Source organism: Phlebotomus papatasi, chromosome 1 (genome assembly GCF_024763615.1).
Source record: "Phlebotomus papatasi isolate M1 chromosome 1, Ppap_2.1, whole genome shotgun sequence".
Taxonomy (NCBI): Eukaryota; Metazoa; Arthropoda; class Insecta; order Diptera; family Psychodidae; genus Phlebotomus; species Phlebotomus papatasi.
Window position 1 is genome coordinate 30056846 of NC_077222.1, and position 26418 is coordinate 30083263.

A 26418-nucleotide genomic window follows, 5' to 3' on the forward strand; every position below is an offset into this window, starting at 1 on the left:
GGAAAATAAGTAGGTAATAATTATCTTCTGCACGTAAAATATTTCAAAAATAGGGCTAAAAATTTCGATATTTTTTATTTTCTAAATTCCTTGTTCGAATTCTGAGAAACTTACGACATTGAAGAAGGTCTATGGAGGCTATCTATAGAAAAAAATTTGAGCCGCTATCTTTTTTACCTTGGAAGATATTGAATTTTGAATTTTTCGATTTGGGACTTTTTGCCCCTGTCTCCCCTAGTCAAAAAAATAGAGATAAGTTATGCTGCTTTCCTTTTATTTTGACCCACGTAACCTCTTAAGGAGTGGTTTCATATTTAATTAATTTCAGTTAGTTTGATTTTTATTGGTGCCCCTACAACTCTTTAATTTAGTGAAAATGAATCCAATTAAATTTTTAATTTCAATTTTAATGGCTCTGGCACACCTTTTCAATTTAATTGAATGCAATTGATTGAAATTTGACTTCTTGCTCTTTTAAACTGAAATCGGATATAATTGTCTTTTAAGTGAATTGAAAATTGTAGTTTTACTTTTATTTTCAAATTCTTTATTTCTTGTGGCAGAAAGGTACAAATAAATTTGATTTTATCCTGAAAGAGTAGGGGAATGCTGGCATGGTTCGCACAGAGGGAACCTTCAAACAATGCAAATTTTCTCTTTGTTTACAAAGAGCTAGTTCGTCATTTCTTAGCCATAAGATAGATCATTATTAAGCTCAAGAAACGAAATGAGAAATGGTAGATCAGCTCTTTGCAAAGAGAAAATTCGCATCGTTTGAAGGTTCACTCTGTGCGAACCATGCCTACATTCCCCTAAGAGATTTGAATTTGAATTGGTTGAATTTAACTAAATTTAAGAAGCGTGAAAGCACAATAAACCATAATTTTTATTGCGTTTTAGTTATTTCCATTCTTTAGCATTGTGTTCTTTCAACTTAAAAAATATGAACTAAAATGGTCAAAAATGACTGTTGGAGGCGTGGCCTAAAGTTACTCTTTAATTAAACTGTAATTCTATCAGGAAAATATCTTGTGGAAGTTGCAGTCAAAATTTCAATGGTGCGACAATCATTTGGAAAATTCAATAAAACTATTTTAATTTATCTTTCAGATTGTTTATGTTTTATTTATTGCATTAAAAATTTAGGAAGTTACAAACGCCTCATCTTCAAATATTTTTTCTTGTGTTATATTCATAAAAGATACAATTTCATTGTAAGTATGACTTCTGTAAAGTTTTTTTTTTATCAAGTTTAATATCTTCAGAATTACTGTATATTGTGATATCTTGAGTTTAGTGATAATTTTATGTTTTCAGTATTATGTTGTTTTAATAGTGTAAAATTTCTCATCACAAATAGATGTTTATTTTTTTGTTTGTTCTCATCAATGTGATAATCCATTTATACTTGTTTTTCGTCATATCAATGTTGAGTATAATAAATTTCAAGAGTATATTTTATTGGTGTATGCTTAATAAAAAATGTTTTTTTTGTTCCAAAGGATCTGCAATGATCTGCAATAAAAGGTTTACAAAGATGTTTTCATTCCAGTATGCAAAAGATGTTTTAAAAAAATTCAGTTGTTTTTTGCAAATATTGCCCAAAAGCATTAACATCTTTGATGTTGAAATTCAAGACACTTCAATGCGCAACAAACGCAAGAATTTCATGTCATTTATATTTTTAATAATTCATTTTTTTAAAGTATTATTTTTTTTAAAAAGCGTACAGAGTCATAAAATTCAGTTGGACAAATTATGTAAGTACTAATTCTAAAAAAATATTAATATAATTTAGCTAAAATAGAATTTTTTGTTCATTTTCATACTTCTCTAAATAAAACAATTTATTTTTTAATGTTTTAAATTGCTAAAATTAATTCTTTTGCTGAAAGTTTTCAAATCTACAAATAAAATCTAAAAAGGTAGTTGTTAAAATAATTTCTTTGTACACCAAACTCTCACAAAAATTGCAACAAATAGTAAAATTAAATTTCTTTATCTTTACTTAGGATGATACATTGAACAAATTCAGTGACTCTGCTCAATTCTATCGTATAATTCAATTAATCTTTGGCAAACCACAATATTAAAGCCCGAAGAGACATTTTCAAAGATCAATTCCGATTTTTCCACCCTTTCGCACTCGGTCGTTTTGAGATTACCAAAGAAGAACTTGTATTTGCTGAGAACGTTCTTCTCTAGTTCAGTATTGTTGTTGCAGAAGAACAGAACATAGGCCAATTGAATGATGTAGAAATCAAGATCAGCCAAAAAGTACTCCTCCAGCATCTTCACATCCCACTTTGCCACAATAAACCGCACAAAGATCTCCTGCACGAAAATCTTTATGTCCTCCATGTGGATGGGAATGAGATTTTCATCTTTGGTAAAATGTTCAAACAGCAGAATTGCCTTCTGTGCATCACAGCATTCACCCAGACAAAGTCGAAAAGCATCAACATACTTATAGCTCAGCATCTTCAATCGTACGGCAAATTGCTTATGTGATGTACTTGCAGCAATGCATTCAGCATCGTAAATTCCATGAAACATGAATAAGCAATAGTGAATAAAATCACTATTTGTGGCATCCGGAATAAAAGGTGCCTGCAAGCCACATTCACTAATCGACGGTGAATACATAAATTCTTCCGAAGATGCTTCAGTTGGTGTTGTACCAACAAAATTTTCCACCGCCTGCTGACCCTCATTCCACATCGAAAGTCGCCCAAAAGCAGCATCTAAACTCGTTTCCGTTGTGCAAAAATCATTCAAATTCGAATCAACTGTTGTCACACCTGATTTCATATTGGCAATCAATCGATGAATCACAGGAGTCCGTTTGAGAAATTTCGGATGAAAATTCGGCAAATTCTTCAGTCGCATCATAGGTTCACTCTCATCCATGCAGATTTTTGGTCGTGGCAGTGAAACTTCAAAAGGTGTATCAACACACAGACTCCCATCGGGCAGACGTATGTGACGCTTAGAAATCTTAAGGCGCACCCATTTTGGCTGAATTGCACCTCTCTCTGTATCTTTGGCACACTGTCCTTGATTGTTATTCCCAAACGCCATGACTCTGCCATTGACGGTGAGTACAAGTGTATAATCAGCACCACATTCAACATTCAGCAAATTCTGCACCGTCTCCACCTCTGTCGGAATTGCCACATCAGCTCGACTACCTTCATTACCCAATTGTTTCTCAAGATTCTTCCCCCATGTGTACAACGTCTCCCCCACACGCAGCGCAAAATGATACAATCCACTAGACACCTGATTGATAAATCCATTCACCTGACTCGTATCCACTTCAGATGGCACCAAGTGTTCTGTCCACTCTTCAAGGCCAACCTCAGCCTCCTTCACACCTTCTCTACCATCCTCCACCTTCTTCTCCCTCTTCTCATCTTGGATATTCAGTGAATCCAGCAATTGACTCTTCTGCCACTGTTTATTCCTCTGCGGATAAGTTGCTCTCTTGGGTGATATAGATGGCATCTCGGTGTCCACACGAGAAATATCTGGTGCACTATTCTGCCTCTTAATTGGGATACTCTTTGTCATTGCACTACTTTCACCACTTTCACTCTCCTCATTGGACTTTTCTTCATTCTGCTTCTCTTGCTCCTCATTCATCTTCATCATTTCTGCACGCTGTGATGCTTTGGCCCTCTTTCGTGCCTGATTGATAAGACGTAGAGCTTGCGGAGATGATCCCCATGTGTACAGCCTATTTTCATCCGTAACAGCAAACTGCAAGAAAGAAACAAAGAATTATGTTTTTTCGGCGAGAAATCTTAACAGTTGGTCCTAGAGCTATTTATTTATTCATGTCGAGGCTTAAAATTAAATATATCTTGTCCAAAAACGGGCTACGTCAATGGTAAGCTGACTTGCCGACAGCGTCCTAGAGGCGACTGAAGTTAGTTTAGAAATAGCTATTCACACGTATCGGAATCATTGCGTCTACGAAAAGTCCTTAGCGAATTGCACTTGTTTCGCAGTACCAATGACCGATAAAGCATGAAAGGAAGCCTCGATTAACAGATGTCGGATGAAGATGTGTTAGCATGGAAATAGCAGTATCTGTGGCAAAGCCGAATATTCACGGTTCCAAGCACATGCTTTGTATTTGCTGGGATCAGGAAGAAGTAGTGCATCATGAGCTCCTAAAACCCAATGAAACCATTACAGGACAACTCTATCGAAAACGATGCGTTTGAACCGAGCTCTAAAGCAGAAACGGTCCCTATATTATCAAAGATATGAAAAAGTCATTCTGCAACATGATAACCCAAGAAACAATTTTTTCTCAACATAGTCTTATAGAATTCCCGAATCATAGCTTATCAGGAAGTCTCAAAGAACGATTTACTTAAATAACACTTGTAGACTACCTAAAATAGTCATTGAGACCTTTATATATAAAAGTGGCGCACCATTAAGGGGCTCAAGTGACTCTATAAGTATTACTGTGAAAGGAAACTGAAGAGTTCTATGAGACAATCTTATAAAACATCTATATCGTCGGTTGCGTCTACCTCTGTCGTATCTGTATTTGTTTTGTATCTGCATTCGCTGCAAGCTACAATACAGACGTCCCCTCTTGCGTGAAATGCTGATACAAAAGAAATGCGGATACGCCAGAGGTAGACGCAACCGACGATATATCTTCTGAGAAAATGCTTATACAATACTCTAAATTTAATATTATAAACGGATATAAACCTGTTATAAGACCATAATCAGAATAATTAAAAGAATCACAAAAAAATTCTCACTTTTATAACATATTTATCTAATTCTATTTTATGTAATTATAATTTTTTAATGTAATTTAACATGTTTAGGAATTTACTAATTCACCATTACAGCCTTTCCAGAGATACAAAGATGGTCGCTGTAGCTGTGCTGTGGACCCACGAAAATCCAAAATGTCCCTGAATCTGCTGAACGCGAGTTCTTTTTCCTTATTAATATCCAATCGGTATATGAAGAAATGCCTCCAAACTTCGTCTCGACTGAATTTTACGCTTATTTGTAATTTTTTAAGACTGTTATGAGCACGCTACAAGTCTTCAATAGATCCAGGTCAAATTTAAGGGGAAATGAGGGAAAATCAAGGGAAGTTGTTGACATTTTACGTGCAGCTTTTGGATTGCAAAGCATTTTTCACACAAATTCATTCAATAAGAGTAGATTTGCTGTATATTGTGCTAATCTTTTGAAATAAAGAAATTACTAAGTTTTACAGCATCTTCTCAAAGAATGCCTCACATTCTTTGTCGGTAGTGCTCAAAGAACTTCCTGAGCGTCTTAGTAGTGCGCCACTTTTACATATAAGGGTCACTGAGACTCATTCGGGAGTACTACAAGCGGTGTTTAAGAAAAGCAGAGTATCGTATTTTGAGAATGGTTACAAGCCAAAATTAAGGAGAAAATACTTCTTAGACGCCACCCATGGTATTTTTTTTATAAATTAAAAAGGTGAAAGTGCCACTGAAGGACAAAAAAATAATGGTACAAACGGTACAAACTGATAAAAGTGGATTACTTTAATTTTTTGTGGAAATCATGATATTTTTCACGTGGAAAAAAGTGTTAGTGTACTGAAAGTCTGAGATTCTTCTATTTGCAGAGCAAATATTCTTCTGTTTATTGCTCTTATTCAAGTTCTGATAGTTTTCCTGTTACACAAAAAATAAGGAATGAAGAATATCTTAAATTCATTACTCAGGTATGGGTGTAAAACCTAGGCACTTAAGAAACTTAAAAAATGATAAGGATAGGCTGAACTCACTCTAGAAAAAAAAAATCCTGCATCATACTTATGTTCTATGGCACCGACGGTATCGCAAGATTATCCCGAATTTAGATACGTAGGTCATGTAGTAAGGAAAATAACAAATTGTATGTTTGGCAGAACATTTTTTAAGGGTAAATCAATTGGATCCAGGATAATCTGCAGATCGAGGAAAAGTAGCATGGTAATGGCGATAGATAAGGATTAATATAAGAATATAAAGGTCATAAAACAAGATAATTAAAAACTTTCTATAGTTGAAGCTAAGGAGCTTGATAGAGATATAGCGGAAAGTTAATGGAAGTATATTTTACTCATTATTTCGATTAATTACGCTAGGCCATCTCTAACTAGGCTACTCTAGCTTCCGACGGACGACGTTTAATTAAGGATGTAGAACTACAAAGTAAAAGGGCTTTACATTTTCGAATGACAATGCATCCCAAGTTAAGGAAACACCCAGCAATTCCTTGTAGCGCCGGTTAGGTTATTAAGTAGGTAAACGAATAGCGATACTAAAAATAATATCACGAAAACACTGAAGTGTTCGGAGTATATATTGTACTCTTTACTATGTGGATTATGAGGTCAGACCTAGAAAAGGATTAATTAAATATAACTTCCACATTACGAAGGCGTTTTGTAATAGTTGTACCAGAAGTTCGATTTCTATCTCGATACAAAAACTGTTTTACATAATTTGGTTTCGAGAATATTAATAAATCAATGTCATTAAGAATCACTAAATGCTTGTAGAAAATTTCATGTATTAGTAACCAATTTTTCTCAATCGATTTAACCGTTTGGCCGTAAACTGAAATTTAATTAAAAATAAAACTAAGTTTTTTTTAAGGGTTTTAGGAATGTTATTTGGTGTATGGGATATTAATATCATCGGAAATATTCCAAGAGAGGAAAGTACTCTCCCTTCGAACGTTCATGTCTTCGAATATTGTGAATTTTCTTTTAGTTTTCCTTACAAAAGAAATTCACATTATTCGAAGGCATGAACGTTCGAAGGGAGAGCATTTTCCCCTACATGATACTTTAAAAGAATCAGATGATTTTTTTTAAGGATTCATTAAATAAATAAATCTTATATGTACTCTCAAACGCTGTAAATTATCCCTATATCAAGTAAATTACTGAAACATTAAAGACTTATATCGATGTATTTCTTATAAAATTAATCACTTGCGAAACTTTTATTTTAAATTCACTTCAAAGGTAAAACCGTAAAGTTTGAAAGTATTCCAGTTTCAAGGAATATATAAATTGATTAATTAAGATTAAGCTCTTAAAAATGAATTGATTGAAGGACATGTGAACTGATGTAAATATGATAAATTTGTTAAAATTATATTTTGAGTAATGAAATACTTACACTACAGAAATACTTTGTGTGAATCAGTCTTATGTTTGCATCCAATCTCAGCTCCATCGGAACGAGAGATTTCGTAAAAGTGTTCCTCTCTGTTGAACACGACTTCTTCGACACACTGACATCATGGCCCACCCCCAATTGCCCAAAGTAATTTGATCCAAAGACATACAGCACATTTCCACTCTCATTTTCACTGCGACACAGCACAAGTGAATGTGCATGTCCTAGTGATATTTGTTCAATTTTCTAAAAAGCAATACCAAAGAAACAAGTAAGAGAACAAAATCCTGTCACGAATCTAATAAGGAATATCTTACTTTCCCTCTGAAGAAGTCCACAATCTTAGGAATGGGTTCATCTGCAATTGTGCCATGGCCCAATTGTCCATAGACGCCCCAGCCCCAAGTGTACAGCAACCCATCTGCAACAGCAGCATTGTGATATTGTCCCGCCACCAGTTTCGTTATGACCTTTCCCTCGAATGCCCGCACAAGCATCGGATGCAACGATTGACTCATTTGAGATCCCACACCAAGTTGTCCCAGATGATTAGCCCCCATTGCATACAGCTGCACAAATTAGAAGCATTTATGTTTTATAATGTGCAATAATAGTATAATTGGTTTTGATAGAAGTAATCATACCCCGTTGTTTGTGTAGAGAAGCGTGTGCGTTCGACCACATTGTGCAGAATAGACGCGAATTTGCAAATCAGACAAAAAAGAAATATTCCTCGGAGAGTTTTTCAGGGAGTTCACATCTAGGATATATGAAAAGGAATTGTAAAATTAATAATGTCTCTAGAGTTTAACCTTGAGATTTTTTAGCTGCGTTTTTATGTGTAACAAGATATTGTATCAGCTTAGTCTAAAGAATTTTAGCCAGGCATGGGTAAAAGAGTTGTAATATTTACTAACAATCTACCAGAAGCAATTTCTAATTTTATTTTTTATGAAAAAAAAGTGCGATGATAGACAATAGATAGAGATTTTAGTTTTTGATTATGCTTTTATTAGGTAAGGTGCAATACAGTAGGAAAATTTACGCAAGTTGTGGTACTTTAGATGTTCACAACCGTCTTAGAAGTGATAAACAACCTCCAAAGAAAAACAATTATAAACTTAAATAGATTTACAATTTTTCACATGGTGATATCGGTCGGCGCTGGTACCGGCCATAATTTCGAAAGCCAAAATTCTAAAAGCCAAATGCCTGAAAATCCAAAATGCCGAATGGTCAAAATTCCGAAAGGGACGAAATTATATGGAGTATAATGTGTAGAATAATTTCCCAAAACGCAAAAAATTTCCCTTTGCCTCCAGCAAGTCCGGATGCAATCGTTGGAATTGGAATAGCTATGACATTATTAAGAATTCGTGTTTTTGGGTTTTGGGATCTTTGCAAGGATTTTTGCGTTAGGGATTTTGGCTTTCCGGGTTTTTGATTTTACAGGATTTAGGATTCCAAGATTTTAACTTATCGGGATATTGATATTACGGTATTTTGGATTCTGGGATTTTGGTTTTTTAGGATTTTGAATTTACGGGATTGCGGCTTTCGAGATTTTGGTTTTCCGGATTTTCGTTTTTTGGATTTTGGATATCGAGATTTTTGATTTCTGGATTTTGGTTTTACTAGATTTTAGGTTCCGAGATTTTGACTTTCGGAATTTAAATCGGGACCCATATCGGTAGCTCAGAGCAAGACTAAGTAATTTATTGACCAAAACGGATTTATTGGATTAATCCTAAGTAATTTATTGACCAAAATGCAAAGATTATTCATCAATATGGAATATTTATAATTCACAAACAATGAGAGGGAATAGTTTATAAAATTTTTAGTGTGGTACCGGTCTGTAGTTATTTAACTTTAGGTCTAAAGTCTAAAACTAGCGGCTCCTTTTACCTAATTAAAATCCATTCCTTTTAAAATTGTTGATTTTAATTAATTTCAAATTTTAACTGTTCGAACTCCAAGAGAGAGCAGTTTTAACAATCGTGTCTTTTATTGATCATAATGATTTATTTACTGACGAAATGTCTAATTCACTGACCAAAAATCTTCATACCTAAATTAAAATAGAAGTATTAAAAAGACATGACATACAATTTAAATAGAAAAAAGGAAATGATGATTATCAAAATCATTTTATTTTTGTGTTGCTAAGCATATAAAAATAGTGTAAAATTAAATGAAGATCGCGCACACTAAAAATAAAATTATGTGATTTCCTAAAACGAAAAAACTTTATCTAAAGTATTTTAGATCAAATACATGGTAGGTTCTACTACATTTTGAATGTATCTAAATAAAAAAAGATTCACTTACCGTTTGTACTGAAGGTCATATCAATGGCATAGGGAATTGCTGGTGATCCCCAAATGTACGCAGATCCATCGATAACACAAACGGAATGAGCAAATCCCGCAGAAAGGGTGACTGCTTCATCTTTTCGCACCCCAAAAGGATTATCCTCGTGATTGATGAAGAAATTACTCAGAGCGTTTGTTATATGATCAACTGATCCCTTCATTTCGTGCAGTTTAATCAAGACAAGGATGTAGGCTTCTACGAGAGCCTTGTAGAAACCGCCATAGATACTGTCCATATTGGACATTCCTCCACCCATATCCCTATCCCTGATTGAGGGATTGGATACAATTGGTCGAAAAACTTCACTGAAGGGATTAAGTTGAATGGCCAATTTCTCCAGAACGTACACACTGAATCTCTGCACGGACTTCTTGATGGAGTTGAAGTAGTCAATTGAAATTGATGGTAAGTAGGAGATACATTCCATAAACATCTCATCTGACAAATTGTACAGGAGATAGTTGATATCTGTGCCAAATTCCTGAGCTATCGCAGCCACGAGATTCGTATAAACCTCCAAGACAGAGCCTCGTGTCCTAGCTAGAAGGATTGCCGAAGAATATAGGCCACTTTGGGCTAGGATGGCACTAGATAGTTGAATGTGGAACTTTGTATTGCTAGCAATAAAATTCCAAAGTGGCATAAAATTCTTATCCGTCAGAGTTTTCTCGCAGAGAGTCAGGAACATAAGGTTTGATAAGTGAAATTGTGATGTCATTGGCATTTGCAATTCCGTTGCAACTTCATCATTCTGATAGCTAAAATCACTGCAACTAACACCCGTATTGAGATCTTTTGTTCCACTTGTCTTTGGTGCCTTTGAAAATAAGGACAAAAGGGAAGATTAAAGAAAGAATTTCACTGATTCGTTGAAGGAAAAAATAAGAAAAATTGAAGTGAGAAAAGCCGCAATGGAAATATTTTGTTAGAGCAAAAAGGAAATGAAATCTGAAGGATTAGTACCGAGGTGGTCACCTTATGTGGTACATTTCGGTATTCAGCATCCTTCATGATGGGCACCATATGTGGACCAGTCGGATGGATGCTCTTTAGGAGATGGACAGACTTCAGTGCCATTGCACAGAGATGCAAAAGGGCATAACTTTCTCCGCACATTGCCAATTTCATTGCTGTCTTTATTGGAGGAATCTAGATAGAGAAAATTATCACGAAATATTTAGATTAACCATTAATGTTCACTTATCAATCTGCCATCCTCTAAAATCTCCTTTTCTATTAAATTATAATTTAGTTGTGATTCTATCATAAAAGACGTATCGCAATGTTGCGATTCAGATGCAAAAATCTGTCCAAAAAAACTCCAACACAGAAAAGAATAGGGGAAAGTGGTCTGCCTTTGAATGCGGCAGCCTTTGAATGTTTCAATTTTTCTCTTATTTCTCAAAGCAAAAATTCTATTTTGTGAGCTACTTAATACTATTAACTATTTTCTATTAACTTCGATTAACAAAATAGAATTTTAGCTTTCGGAAATAAAGAAAAATCAAATTTCAGTAGAAATTTGCTAAATACCCGTGAATAATACAAATTACAAACAATTTCCTAAAAACCTGTACTTCTTCACATTTTTATATTGTGTGAATGATAATATCAGTGCCTCAGAATAAGGGCAGAATCACATCGACAGTAAAATGCTCACCGTATTTCGTTAATTTACGCATTTTAATTGCAATTCTTACGCAAATTCTCGATTACCGTATTACCTTATCTCATACTCGGTAGCACTAGGTGAAAATAATATAAGAAAATTGAAGAAATAAAACGAAAATGCGATAAACGGTGAGCAAAAGAAACTGTACGAATAATTTCTCTTACAGTTTTTACTGCTCGCTGTTTATCGAATTTTCGTTTTATTTCTTCATTTTTCGTATACTAATTTTACCTAGTGTCACCGAGTATGAGATAAGGTAATACGGTAATGGAAAATTTGTGTAAGAATTGCAATGAAAATGCGTAAATTAACGAAATACGGTGAGGATACGGCGAGCATGTTATTGTCAATGTGATTCTGCCCTAAGTAATTTAACAAAAACGATTTTTTCATTTTTCTAGTATTCTTTGACAAACCCTATCTTCCCTGTGAAAAATATACCTTAAAGTTAAGGTTTTGATATCTTAATAATATCAAACTCGGTAAAATCTCAGCTTGAACTCTTTTATAATTTTTTTTTTATTTGCGATTTGTTTGAGTCTTGAGAAAAATAAGTCAATTACAGTTCCTTGACTAATTTATTAAAGATTGGGACCGATATAAAGTTGCAAATTTCAGGGCCTGTCCAAATATCTGTATTTGAGCAAATCGATTAAAAAATGACCCCTTCGAAGTGGTTGAAATTAGACTCTCAATCATTCAAAATGCGATTTTCCGGTCACAGGTATATACCGCTCCTTGGAAATTACAAGGGGCCAACTAATTTTCGGCCATTTTTCAGGAGACAGCATGAAAGATTCAACTTTGTATAAATAATTATCTCAAATAAGTATGTTAATAAAAACAATTTAATTCTTTTCTATTTGTATGAGCATTATCATAAACATCGAAACATATATATTTTTACCTTTCAAAATATGTTTTTTTTATGAGTTAGCTTTATTCGAAATGATGCGCAAATTTTCATGATATTAGAATGACACGGGATCAATTTGCTTGAGTTAGTCCCTTATTCCACAAAAATTTGAACGATAAATCTTTTTTGTGCTCCTTGACTTCAAACAAAACCGCGCAAGCAATCATAAAGAGTAAAATTTTGAAAAACTTTTCTAATGACGAAATTTATTGACTCATATCATCTGAAATTTTATTAAATTCTCTGTCTGAGTGCATTAAAACCTCAAAATCGCCAAAAAGTGAGTTGGCCTCTTGTAATTTTTCAAGGAACGATATGGATGAAATGTTCGGGTAGGTATCACCAAAACATATCCGAAAATCATCAAAAAAAAAAGCTTGGAGCAATTTTGAGAAAAACGAAGAAAAAACATGGTTTTAGAGCGGATCGAGAAGGGTGAGAGGTAAAGAAAAATAAAACGGTCTGGAGGTAGTGTTTTCCTTATTGGGATCAACGAAGACCGGAACTTGATATTTTTTACCGTTTGAGCTTCAGGACAGTGACCATTTGGCAAAGTCGGTTTATAAAATGGAGCATCGAATTAACTTCATGTTTTTTTGTAAATCCAAGGAAGTCTGCTACAGAACAGAATCACAATATATGTTCAAGTAAATGTACAAAACTTTAATATTTATTGCAAGCTTTTTTGAGTAGTTTCAATTAAAAAGTTTTGAGAAATAACACGAAAAAAAGAAGAAAGCTAAAATTTTGCATTAACTTTAAACTTTCGATTTACGGATGATGAATTCTTACTATCGTAAATATTCTGACACCTGAATATTCATAATCTTACCGTGAAAAAAACTTGAGGTTAAAGGATATGAATTTGAAAAGACAAGGAAGCCTTTTCAAAATGTCTTAAAAAAGTGCCCTTAAATTTCAACATAGGTCCTTGTCCTTGGTAACCTACGTAGTAAAAGAAGATGAAATTACAAATTTTTAAGCTTAAGACGATTTATATTCGATAATTAGAACAGTGAATATAAAATTTTGATTTTTAAGATCTTAAAAGATCCTTAACAGTTTAAAAATTCTTATCAGGGGCATGATGTAATCGTTCTTTGACCCCAGTATTATTAAAATTGACCGAGAAAACGGATGAAAAATCAAAGAACCACAGCTAAGAATCAAGAATTATTATGAGAATTATTATATAAACACATTTCATAAACTTTGTTTATTAAAAGGTCAAAATGGTCCACTTACCCTTGCCATATTGTAGGTGATTAGAGCCTGCGTGACTTTCTTCTGCCTCAGCAATTCATCCCCAACAAATTCTATGCACTGACTGTAGGATATATTGAAGATATCACAAAAGTATTCGCAATGGGACCACATAGCCTGCACTGCGAATGCCATAAAGATATTCTCTGGCTTATCGCTCAATTCAATCCAATAGACATTCTTGTCCGTGACTATGAGACACTTCTCAAATTGCACTGCAGGAAATTGGGCCTGGAGAGTCTTAGCATCATCCATTTCATTGCTATTATCGTACTGACTGCGCACTTTTACGTAGTTCATCACATTGATGCCATTAAGCTGATCCTCTCGCGGAGGAGTCTTATCACGCAACGGAGTGCAGAGGATAGGTACTTCTGTCGGTGCAATACGATGGATATTTAGGATCTTTTCGGATGTAAAGGGAAAACTGGCGATTTGGGCCTTTTCTTTATATTTCTGTGAAAAAGAAAAAAAATACTTCGGTTTGGATTTTTGGATTCCACTTTTTAAAATTAATTTAGGGGAAGTGGAGTATCTTTTAATTGGGGCAGCTTTAATAAAGAAATTTTTTCTTATATTTAAATTGAATTGAAGAACATTCACATACAATTTTTATATATTTAAAAAGCTTTCAAAAGCTCATAAATTTGTTCAAAATAATAAAATTGATTAACTTAAGCTAGAATGTTTTAAGAATGTTACTTACAGGATCGATCTCCATATTAGCTTCAGAATGAACTCTGCTTAGTATGGAACACGCGTTAATGCAGCTATTTCCATCGTCAAGAGAAGTTTCATTCTCTTCTTTCGCCTCGGATTCTCCTTTGGTAATTCTGTGCACTACGAAAACGAGATTTTTCGTCAGCAGGATATTTTCCGTATATTCAGGAATATCATAGATGTGGATGGGTCTCAGATTGATGTCCATGGTATGGACAGAAAGGGTCTTAACCTCGTGATGTAGAGCAGTCAAATATGGCACTTTGTCAATATACTGAACAATGTACAGAGGACCTGTCTCCATCGTCAGAATCTCCGGAGAGATACAAGGTGGCTCAATAATTTCAAATGACACAGCCTCTTCCTTTGGCCTCTCAATAGCTTCGGTATTCTTTGTCTTTGTCTCACACAGAATCTGCTTCAGTGCCCCAATCTTCTTTGCTCCCATATTCTTCAGGGATGTCAATTTTGCCATGGCCGAAGGAAAGAGCTTGGGTATTGCAATCTCTGTCCCATTTGCCTTTGGCACTTCCTCAAAGGACCTCTCTTCCTCGGCCAGGCTCACATTAATCGATGGCACGGATGAAGATGTCTGTTCTGCACAATTTGCATCATCAGTCTTTGTTATCACAATTTGCCAATCACTATCAATTGAATTGGTTTCAGGAGCAGCTTCTACTCCCTCTTCGCTCTCCTGCGAACAATTCCCCACTTCTGGACTCGCAGGTTCTCCAGGATAAGTAAAATTTATCTTTTTGTGCTCCAGAAGCAACTTCCACTGCGACTTTTTCGTCGTGTGGATCTTTAAGAATGGTTATTGTGAATTTCTAAAAAGGGCTGTGATGGAAGTATTTCACTTACCAGAAGAGTTGTAGTCTCTCCACAAGCATCTCGACAAATACGTAACTTTTCGATAGAACATCCGCTAACGGCTGTGTAAGCGATAAGAGGACAATTTGGAGTAAGGGCTGGAAAGAGAAATGAAATATTGCACTCTAACATAAGAGTTTGTCACTTTTATGCTAAAAGTTTGTTAAAAGAGTGTTCTTCTATCTAAAATATGAAAAGATGTCAACGATACAGTTGCATGCTTTACGACGTTATTACACTTGCACATTAAAATTTTAATGTGATTCACATTAATTGTCGCTTGTGAGCGTCCAAATATGTTATTTGCGTTATTTGTGTCTTTGAGTCACTTAATATTTGGGGTTTTTCTATTTATTGATAAAGAAGTGGACTTGGGCTGCAAAAAAAAGTTTAAATTTACTTAAAGCATAAATATTTTTCACATTAAAAAATTAAAGAGAAAATCGCATTAATTTTTCGCTTTAATGCTATAAATCAATTTATATCAAATTTTGCGGGCCAAGTCTACCTTTTCCATCAACAAATAGATCAAATTTTGAATATAAAATGATTCAAACACACAAATTACACATTTGGACTTTCACCAGCGACAATTAATGTGAATCATATTAAAATTTTAATGTGCAAGTGTGATAACACAGTTAGAGTAGTAGCTTTAGAGTAGGACGTATAACATGTTTCATTAGAAAACTCAAGACAAGCTGTTTGTTTATTAAATAGAATTCGATTTTGATCAATTACTTAATATTTCAGTTGATAAGTTAAATAAAATTTTATAGTTAAATGAAAAACTATTTTTGAATATAACGAAATTTGAAGAGAAAATTAGTACTGAGTAATAAACTGCGCATATCCTGCCTATAAACTTTTCGCAATATAATGCAATATCAAACAAATAATAAAATTTTAGTGAAATTAGTCTTGGTTACACAAATAAAATTAAAACAGAAGATTTCCATAATTGCTTAATTATTTAAAAGTTATTATTAATCTAATTTTTCGATCTTTTTTTTAACCAATTTATTGTTAAACTATTTTAATGTTTGTTTCTGATTTATGTTGCTCCTTGGAAATTACAAGGGGTTAATTCACTTTTTTTGTAATTTTGAGGTTTTAATGCGCTTATAAAAATAATTTAATAAATTTTCAGATGATTAAATTATTAAATTTATTTATTAGAAATATTTAAAAAACTTCACTTTTCTTTGATTGCTTGAGCAATTTGTTTGAAGTAAAGGGTCACAAGATTTATCACTCAAATTTTTGTGAAACAGGGGACTAACTTAAGCGTGTTGTTCCCTTGCCATTCTTATTTCAAGAAGATTTGTTCGTCATTGAGAATGACTAGAACAATTTCATAAAAAAATATATATTGAAATAGGAATAGAACAGAAATAAATATTTTTAATCCAGACAATAAATTGGGATAACTATTTATACAAAATTGAATCACTGTTGGTCATCAATGTTGGTTTGCATATCCGAGATATATGGGAATGTACTACACTTGAGTTCTGAGTCTTTTACACACTTGGACTTGAGAAGCATGATCCCGTAACATCTGTCACTTATAATACTTCAATGCACAATCGACTGTTAACCCATTAAGAACAACGGGGAATCCAGAGAGTCATTTGCTCAATGAGAGCTTTTACGTACATTCCTTAGCAGGCAAAACAATTTCATTACGTTTAAGTGTTAAAGTTTAAGAAATTTAAGTTGAGTTACTTTTTAATATTGACAAATGTTTTTTTCGATAAAAACTTTATTCAAGGCTTAGAAATAACTGAAATTAAAAACTAATATATTAGAAGGGAACCGGAATTCGTTGGAGGAATGGAGTCACTCTTGGAAAAACGACAATCCTTTGTGGAAAGGATTGTCGTTTTTCCAAGAGCGACTCCATTCCTCTGACGAATTCCGGTTCCCTTCTAATAAATTTCCCTAACGTCGGTCTTCAATACAATAAAAACTGATCCCTCTATTGTGAGATGAATAAAACTTCAAGATTTAAATGAAACATTTAGCATTAGGATTATTCTGATTTAAAATGTGATAACGTTTCATATTAAAGGCCAATATTTTTATTAAAAATTTAAAATGTTTCCTGTGAACAGGTTTAAAACTAAAGATCACTCACTCAGATATCTTTAACACTTCCTAAAAGCTTTATAAAGGCCGAATTAAAAATATTTAAATTTAAACATTAAAAAATTACCTAAGAAATGAGGAATGAATTTTGGATGTTTAAAAACTTTCCAGTGATCACAAATGTGATGCAAATCAACGTTTTAATATTCTCCAGATCGTTTAGTCCAGATCTTGACCTTTTTTAGTGTTCGAGAAAAAAGTGTATTATTTTTAATAAATTTCTTGAAGATTGATTACCCACATTTTCGTGTAGTTTAGTATCTATTACATTAAGTATATATAGGTTCTTTACGTTCTCGATTGAAACTTAAATTCTCATTTTATAAATTAAGTAACTACACTGAGTGAGAGAAATCCAAAAAAGTTAAAATAACATTCCGGAAATGTTTATTTTACCATGCAGTATTGATCCGAAATCGGTGTAAATATTACCCTTTTTTGGTGTATTAGGGGTTACAGTTACCCTTTTCCATGGTAATTTTACCCTTAAAAAGGAGTAAAATTAACATTAAAAAATGTTGATATATTTTTACACCTAAGAAATGTTAAATTTATGAGGAAAAAAGTTAATAGCACCCTCTTTTTTTCTCAGTGTATTAATTGAATTCCATTAGGATGAAATGGGGTAATTTGGAACAATTTTCAATTTGGAATATTAAGATTTATTTATTATCTTAGATCTGTAAAAGAAAAAAAAACACGAAGAAAATCTATTTCGTTTGTTCTACTCTTCTTTTTCTTTTATTTTATGGTTTTCTATTTTTCTTTGTCCATCTGAAATAGTTGCAAAATACCCCATTTTACCCTAAATAAATTAATTGACATTGCTTTCTCTGATTGACCAGAGCTTTAAAGGGTTTCAAGTTCTATCCATTCAGAGAAAGTGATGTGACTAACATGTTTTATGGATTTCAATATTTAATTACATGTATTTTAGACAAATCCTTTATAGACTACATACTAATTTTTTGGTAACGAAAAGAAGACATCTTCACTTGGTCAATTTTTTTTAGAAAATAATATTATTATTATTATTAGTAAAGGTCTGTTTATAACGGAGGCAGCCAAAATCTTGAAAGCCAAAATCCCGAAAGCCAAAATTCCGAATGTTCAAATTCCTGAAAAGGATGAAATTGGAGCATAACGTGAAGAATAATTTTCCAATACACAGAAAATTTCCCTTTGCCTCCAGCAAGCATGGATGCAATCGTGGGAGTAGGTATGATATTTTTAAGAATTCGGGATTTTCGGGATTTTAGCGCATTCGGGATTTTGGCTTTCGGGATTTTGGCGTTCGGAATTTTGGCTTTTGGGATTTTGGGCTTCGGGATTTTGACTTGGGATTTTGACTTGGGATTTTGGGTTTTCAAGTTTTTTGAATCAATCTTTATTGTTTAATGCGGTTTCCTATTGTTTCTCCGATTAGAATATGGAAAGGATGTAAGGTTTCGATAGATTTGATACAATATAATTAACAATATTTTTACAAATTGATTAGTGGCCTTTGTATACAATTTAATTAAATATGTTCTTACTATGTTTAAATTTTCTTTAAAATTCTGTAAATGAAATTTTTTTTTGACTAGGGTAAATTAAGCTAATTCAAAACCTGCTCCAATTGGAAATTTTTTGCTACGCCAAATGGAAACTCATTTTTTCCATAATAAATACTCTAATTATATTTTTATTCATATATTTTCTGTGCTATATTAGGTGAGATTCTTAACAATCTCACCTACTATAATCCTAACAAAATTTCATGTCGTCCGATCGACCTCAAACTTGGCCAAAATGTGTTTCGCCACTTCCTGATCACGAATATATATGTGGCTATTTTACGTTCCCGGCCGGCCGGCTGGCCGGCCGGCCGGCCGGCCGCTCTTTGGAGCTTAATAGCTCCTAAACTAAAAAAGATATCGACTTGCGGTTTTCGGCAAAGGTTATATATCGGGTGAAAATTGCAACTTGGTGCATTGACCCCCCACCCCCCACCCCTCCTTCCGCCATTTTGAAGACCACCCTTTTTTTGTTTTCTCAATAGCTCCGCCCCTATGGCATTCAGCGGACTCAAATTTTAGTATGTTATAGCTGGGCCTTAGAGCTTTCCATCAATACCAAACTTAAGGTCCCCCGATCCCCCTGACCCGAGCTATAAGGGTCCAAAAAAAATTTCTTAAAATGGCCATAACTCCGGTTCTAATTGTCAGAATTTAAAAAGTGAGGGCTTTTTGGAAAGCTCTCGTGAAATGCCACTTCCTCTTCTAACATCTCAAGTTCATAAAACCACCGCTAGGGGCGCTATTATTAAAAAGAAAATTTTTAAATCTTATAAGTTAAATAACTCAAAAATTCCATTGTGCATCGGGCTGAAATTTTAGTATGTTGTAGCCGTTGATTATACCTATCAAACAAAAAAAACCTTAAGTCAATCCATAACCCCTGACCCGAGCTATAAGGGGTCAAAGTTCGAACATTGACCGGCCTCTATCTCCGGTTCTAACTAACATAGCGGCCTAAATTTTACCTTTTTGGTTTCGTCTCGATGAGCACTTTCAGATGGAAATTCAAAAAGTCACCACAGGTGGCGCTGTGATAGCGTCAAAATTCATCGAAATTCAAAGTCACTTTTCTCAAAAACGGCATTGTGCAAGTTAATGAAATTTTAGTATGTTGTAGTCCAGTCTAGGACGTTTCCAAAATGGTGCGTATGCGCGCTGTGGTTTCAATAGAACCGGAGATATGAGGGGTCAAAGTTCACAAAATTCAAAAAATCATATCTCCGGTTCTATGTGACCGATTTTGATGAATGAGGGCTTAAACGAAATATCTCACCAAATGCTACAACTTTCTAGAATATTTGAACTTCGTGGGACCAACACCAGGGGCGCCACAGTCGAAAAACCAATTTCAATATCACATAACCTCAATTATCTCGACTGTCGCTGAACCGATTTTGATGATTACTTCGACATAATTGTAGAGGACATTTGTCTCTACATTTCGTCCATACATCATTTTCCGGTCAGACTACGCTATCACTCCGATTTTGCCGTTTAAGTGTGAAAAAAATTGATTTTTCCCATAATAACGCTTTGAAATCACTCAGATGCCAATTTGACTGCCTCTACTCCACAAAGACACTTAAAATATGGTTTTAAATGGAAAGTCCCACAAAATACAACAATTCTTTGATATAGTTGAAGTTCAACAAATCACTACTTGGGGCACTCTGGATGAAAAAACAAGTTAAGAAACAAAAAACCTCGCTTATCTTGGCTTCTGAGTAATCGATGAGATCTTGTTCTATAGGAAAATTATAGAGTACATTCTGGTCTACATTTCACCCATATATCACTTTTCTGCCAGTTCATCCAAATCCTTGATATTTTGGTTTAAATATAAAATTTGTATAATTTCACGAATTTGATTCAAGATAACTGATAAAGATAATCGAATTTGCATGCACTCCGAGTTAGCTCACGTTAAGAATCTCACCTACATAAGCCGGTTAGGATTATCTGTCCCTTTTTATTATTTAGTTCCTTGTGGTTCAAATGAAGCGTAAATCCATTCATATAAATAAGTTTTAACATTTAAAAGTCTCATTTCAATTGACAGTGTAACTTTTCACCGTCGAAAAAATTCATCGATCGACCATTTTTTCTTATGAAAAAGGCAAGTAAGCTGATTGTTGTTTATTAATTTCTTGACGTTTATGCACTATATCTGGCAAATTTTAGTGAAATTAAGTCTTAAACTTTATTGTTAACCGTAAGTGAAGTGCTCAATTAAAATAATTACATATTTTCTGAACAAAAAGTACTTTTGTGAAATGTGCGCAAGTGCTTCAATGGGAAACACCGAAAATATGGGTTTATTGGAGCGATCTCCTTATTGTTTCAGATGGGAAAGGAAAATAAGACCAGGAAAAAGAACAAAACCTACACTTAAGAGCAACTCAACAAAGCTTTGGAAGCCTTTCGTCGTGGAAAATCACTAAAAGAGGTGTCTGTTTTGTTTCATGTTCCGAAATCAACACTTTATAATAAGCTTACTAGAAGATATCCGGAGGAATGCAGTGTGGGAAGGCGCCCCACTTTACCAAAGGTCATGGAAGACGAGCTTGTTGAATGGATTTTGGAATGCGCTGACAAATGGCATCCCATAACTAAGGATCAAGTCCTCGACACTGTACAGCTCATGTGTAAGAAGTTCGAGATCACCAATGAGTTTGTAGATGGAAGGCCAGGATATGCTTGGTTCAGGAAGTTTTTGAAGAGACATCCAGAATTAAGCCGTCGTAAACCAGAATCATATACCACCCAAAGAGCCTGTGTTACCTCTGAGAACATCACTGACTGGTTTGAGAAAACCCGTGAATACTTAGAATCGAAAAATCTTCTGGAATTCCCTCCTGATCGCATCTTTAATCTAGACGAAACTGGTGTTATGCTTTCTCCCAAAGGCGAAAAGGTGGTCCATGGAAAATGATGGAGATAGATTGAAACCAAGAAATCTTGCAAGGGTATTATCAAATGCATTGCCACTCTTAAATCTCGAAAATATAGCAAAAAGTGGATTTAGAAGATGCGGCTTGTTACCATTTGATAGTAACGGTATTGACAATGCAAAGTTCTTGAACGGTTCAAAAGATGATCAAAAAGTAAAAGAGCAAAAAGGCGAGAATGAGGATACTAAAAATGTCATCTAAAAAAATGATTAAATAAACTATTTTCTTAATCACTTAGTGTTTGTCTCCAATTGGAAAATTTCCCTTGTCTCCATTTGGATTAAATTATTTCCAATAGAAGCATTTTGCACTTGTGTATTTTTCTTGTATTAAAGTAGTTTTCAAACTCAATTTAAAGAATTTGCACTAAATAGTAACATTCTAGAAGAGTCAAGGAGCAAATTTATGTAATTCTCTTCAGAAAAAATATGAACTTAATGTGTTGAATCTTCTGTCAAAGTTAAAGCGTCTGGAAATGGTTTTGAATTAGGACAGTTACCCTACTGCTGAACAGCATTTCGTACGAAAATAATACTTCTGTTCAGCTTTTGATTTTAGCCGAGGCGCATTTGCGGGATTATGTAATAAACGGAAGAAAAATTTTATCTCAGGAATCAACCACTCTAGTGGATGGTTGGGGAGGTTGTTTGAAGACTCACTGGTGAATTATTAATTGATGAAAGTTTTGAAATACCTTCTTTAAAATTTTTGCTAAAGAATTAAGCTGCGTAATACTGCAGCATAATATTCAGAATTCGTAATAATAGAAATCAAGAATTTGGCGCCAAATTGCAATATTTTTCCCGCCAAATTTTCAAGGCGAAGATTGAAGAGGAGTAGAACCTTAGTGTTTGTCAATTAGATTTCTATTGAACCATAGTTTTCTTTTTTGTAAGGCAAGTCACTGGACTTTGTTCTTTTCGAGACATTTAATTCTTCATTCACAGAACATTTGCTTATTGTATAATTATACAGATTGCAATAAAGAAATGCGTCACAAAAAAAATTTCATAGTTTTTGCTCTACGAAAAATTTCCTGTATATCTTTACTAAAGAATTAGAGAAACTATTTAGGGTAGAGTAAGCCCTTTTCGCCACCTTAAGGTTTTGTACCCTTGTAATTCTTACAATTTTTGTCGAAATAAAAAGAAATTTTCTGTACAAGTGCTTTGAAGCATTGTCTCTCTAATGAACCAGGAGACTTTCCGGGAATTTTTGGGCATCTAGTTGAAAAAATACATTTCCTGCAACAATGCATGTTTCAGTACTTTTCGCCACCTTGTAAACACTTTTTCGCCACTGTGTAAGCACTTTTTCGCCACTTGTTTTTTAATTGATTTTTAAGAAACAGCAGCTTTCGAAAACCCGCAAAAGTACATTGCACAGTACTTTTCTTATTTAACACCTATATTAGACAATTATTAGAGTATTTCGAATGATTTTTTGCACATTTTTTGTTTGCGACAAAAATCAATTGATAATTACGTCTGTTTCAACTAAATTCCGCGAGGTGCGCCACTTGTAAAATGCTTGGAAAAATGAGTGGCGAAAAGTACTTACACAACCGAAAAAAGTAAGCCCTATTTCACCACATCCGTATTTCTTTATTTTTTTTGGAAAACATTATTAAAAAATGATATTAGAGCGATGCTTAGTTAATAACAAAGTGACTTTCAGTGAAAAAATATCAAATACTGTACTGCAAAAACATAAAATATTGCAAGACAATTTGTCTGAGCGTTGACAAGTTTATTAAGAACTCCATATTTTTTTGGTGACTGTTCACCTTGTCGAGAATTTCTTCAATTAACTTGCAAATAATCTAGTCGGTGGAGCACCAGTTATGGTTTTCTGATCCGTTGGACTAGAGGTTACGAAGTAATAGTCATTTCGTAGTTCCATGAGCTCATAATTCCCTGAAAAAGTGATTTTATTTGTAGGTGGCGAAAAAGTGCTTACTGGCGAAAAAGTACTGACTCTACCCTATTATAGAATAATTAAATATAATTGAAACTATGAGAAAAGAAAATTGTTTTCTTATGCGTCGTATAAGAGTAAGTCTTAGAGGGTTAATATTTGCTCAATGACTTACACACAATGAATATCGATCCGTCTGAGTATCCGATGATGGCTCTGTTCTTGCATTTGCTGGTCTGCCACCAAACTACAGCAGTTGGAAATGGGCAGGGAGATGAGGATTCGGTGGCAGATTGTTCAGTCCCTGTTGAAGGACAAGAGCAATCCTCAGCAGCAGCATTTCCTGGAGAAGCGTCTGGGTAAGTGCTAGGGACAGGGTATGTGGACAGGAGTTTATCGATTCTCTGCTTGGAGTAGAGCTCATCGAGGGTTATTTTGTCCGTCTCCGAGCCTCCAATGCGTCTCAGAGAGGATTCCAGCTCAATCGATGGTGGGCGGTAGAAGTTATTGGGGCAGGTTCGGGGATTGGGACACTCATGGGGACCCACGAAAGGGATAATGTACGAGGTGATTTGCTCATTGCTGTAGATTGATGAGGAGAGATGATTGTGGTCCACAATGGCCAGAGCAGGAATCACATGGAGAGTATTGTCATCACCTATACAAGAACTTCCACTGTGAGCTAATATGGGCTTATCTGGGGATCTGAATGGGGTCTCTTACATAACACTAATAGCCACTTTCCGGCTACATCGAAGCAGACATCTTGCACCTCCTTGCCCTTCTCGTTGAACCACGTGAGGAGTTTGAGAACGACATCCCGGTCATCTTTGGGATTGCGGGTGTAGCGAAACAGGATCTCATTGCTGCGGTCCACCAAGGCTAGGATTTGCCTTGGGAATACGCTGGGATCCGTTGTGGCGGACAATTTTGCATCGAAATGCGTCATGAGCGCCTTCAACTCAAACATTGTCACTTCCTTTGGGGGCACCTGAGCCATTATTTGACCACCACACCTCCTTTGATCCCGCACAGAAAAAAAACCCCAATCCCAATTCACTCGATAATTCTAATCAGCTACTCTATAGAAAAGTGGTTTAACAACGACGTAATAAATTCTGTATCCCAAAAATCGCAAATATCTATTTTTAGGAGTCCCCAAAAACTCAATACAGCCCATTCACAAAAAAAAACACTCACTTTAGCCCCCTTTAGTGGTCCGAAATTTATTCAAAAATCACACAAAACTAATCAGTCTCACTTCTACATTTCCAAAATGCTCAAAAACACCCCACAATTTCCGGGGAAAATAGCAAAAAGTCTTGTGAAAAACGGTACATGAAAAATCACTGCATTTGGATTTTCACTCCAAAAAGCAACTTGAAGAAATTACAACTCTTGACGGAGAGTAAAATTTTCAAGAATGAATCCCAGCTGACGATTTATGAATGAATTACTCACGAGTAGTAGTACGAGTAATGCTTATTCATATGCTTTTAGCCAAGACAACTGAGGGCTGCTTCAGCGACCTCTGGTGACGAATCAAAATTTTTCATCACTAGGCGGGAAATGAACTTACAACCGCAATGCTCAATTTACATTTGTGAGAACCTATAAATAGGTGCATGGAGAATCTTGTGATGAGATCATTTGGGACTTCTTTAATTAATTCCCGAGAAAAGTGCGGCAAATCATTTAATCATCGCTCAATTAGCTCAGCGAGTGGCTCACTGGGTGGTCGGGATCATTTAATTACGATGTTGGTGGAAATTGGGCAAAGAAAAGGGATGGAGTTTTCCACCAGAAATAGAGTAAGCAGAGGTATCCCCCTCTAGAACAGTTGTGGTTCTGCAATATGAGAATTTTTAATTGGCTATGAAACTTATAGTAGAATTCACAGCTTATGCAGTTATGATAAATGCGTTAATAGATGGAAATTATTTAAATTAACTTCTCAATTTTGAGATTAAGAAAGCTTCAAAGAAAGCTTAAAGCTTTAAAGAGGTTTCAAAATGTCATTAGATTATAAGTTCACCTCAAAACTTTTAAAATTCGCTCAAATTCTTATATCCTTATAATTGAGGATGAAAAAATGACAGACGAAATGTGATATGCATAGGAATTTTAAAATTACTCGATAATTTAACAACTATTATTCGAAAAATAGGGATTCGGATATTAAAGGGTTGAGTGTCTAAAAAGTTTAAATAAATCATCAAAACCAGTTTTAAAATTAACTAAAATCTAGAGAAGAATATTATTTCGATTTTAATTTAAATTATTGTAAAGTTTATTCTATCTGTTAAATATTTAGAAAAAAATTTATCACTTAAAAATGAAAAATTTTTATAGTAAAATCGTAATCGATCTTCGAAGACAAATTTAAAGATTTAAAGCTAAAGGATTTATTTCAGAACTGAGATGAAAAATTGATAAAAGTTTGTTATTTTAAAATAAATCTTGTTTTTCATTTATTTTTGAATATTTAGTTTCAATCAATTCTGTTTATTGTGAAATGAGTTAACGAGTAAGTAAATTTTCCTAATTTTAAACTTTAAATAAATTTAGGTTAAGGTCAATGACCAATACCAAATATGTTTTCATAATTACCTGTGAGAGTGAGCGAGATGACTAGATCTCGATATCACTCACTCTCATTGAAGTGTCATAAACAAAACCCATTGTGCGTTTGGTTTAGGAGTTAGCGCGATGACTAAATGTAGATCTCAATACTCTCATTAAAATGATAAAAGAACATGATCAGAGCACAAGAGTTATTGTGCTTTCGACTTAATGCCTAACGCACAATAACTTTCGTTTTATAAAT

The 26418-nt window shown here is 34.3% G+C and overlaps 1 protein-coding gene across 2 annotated transcripts; it reads right to left on the bottom strand.

The window, feature by feature from the left end:
- Positions 1-1098: 1098 nt before the first annotated feature.
- On the bottom strand, positions 1099-25000 carry LOC129799608 (uncharacterized). Of its 2 annotated transcripts, none has more exons than XM_055843639.1 (11): positions 24315-25000; positions 23767-24249; positions 15005-15111; positions 14130-14945; positions 13406-13879; positions 10536-10721; positions 9528-10389; positions 7841-7956; positions 7514-7765; positions 7197-7442; positions 1099-3762 (listed from the first exon to the last, which is right to left on the bottom strand). In XM_055843639.1, exons 1-11 carry the CDS (start codon positions 24589-24591, stop codon positions 2032-2034), a joined length of 5550 nt encoding a protein of 1849 aa, XP_055699614.1. In that variant the 5' UTR covers positions 24592-25000; the 3' UTR covers positions 1099-2031. The 2 variants fall into 2 exon arrangements, with proteins under 2 accessions (XP_055699614.1, XP_055699615.1); XM_055843640.1 differs by having other exon boundaries at positions 10548-10721; positions 24315-24992.
- Between the last annotated feature and the right edge of the window lie 1418 nt (positions 25001-26418).

Coding starts and splice junctions, on each gene's coding strand:
- LOC129799608 (XM_055843639.1), bottom strand. CDS start 24,591: ATGGCTCAGGTGCCCCCAAAGGAAGTGACAATGTTTGAGTTGAAGGCG. Junction 15,112..23,766: donor CGGATCGATATTCATTGTGT/GTAAGTCATTGA, acceptor TTCTCTTTCCAG/CCCTTACTCCAAATTGTCCT. Junction 7,957..9,527: donor TATGACCTTCAGTACAAACG/GTAAGTGAATCT, acceptor CATATATCCTAG/ATGTGAACTCCCTGAAAAAC.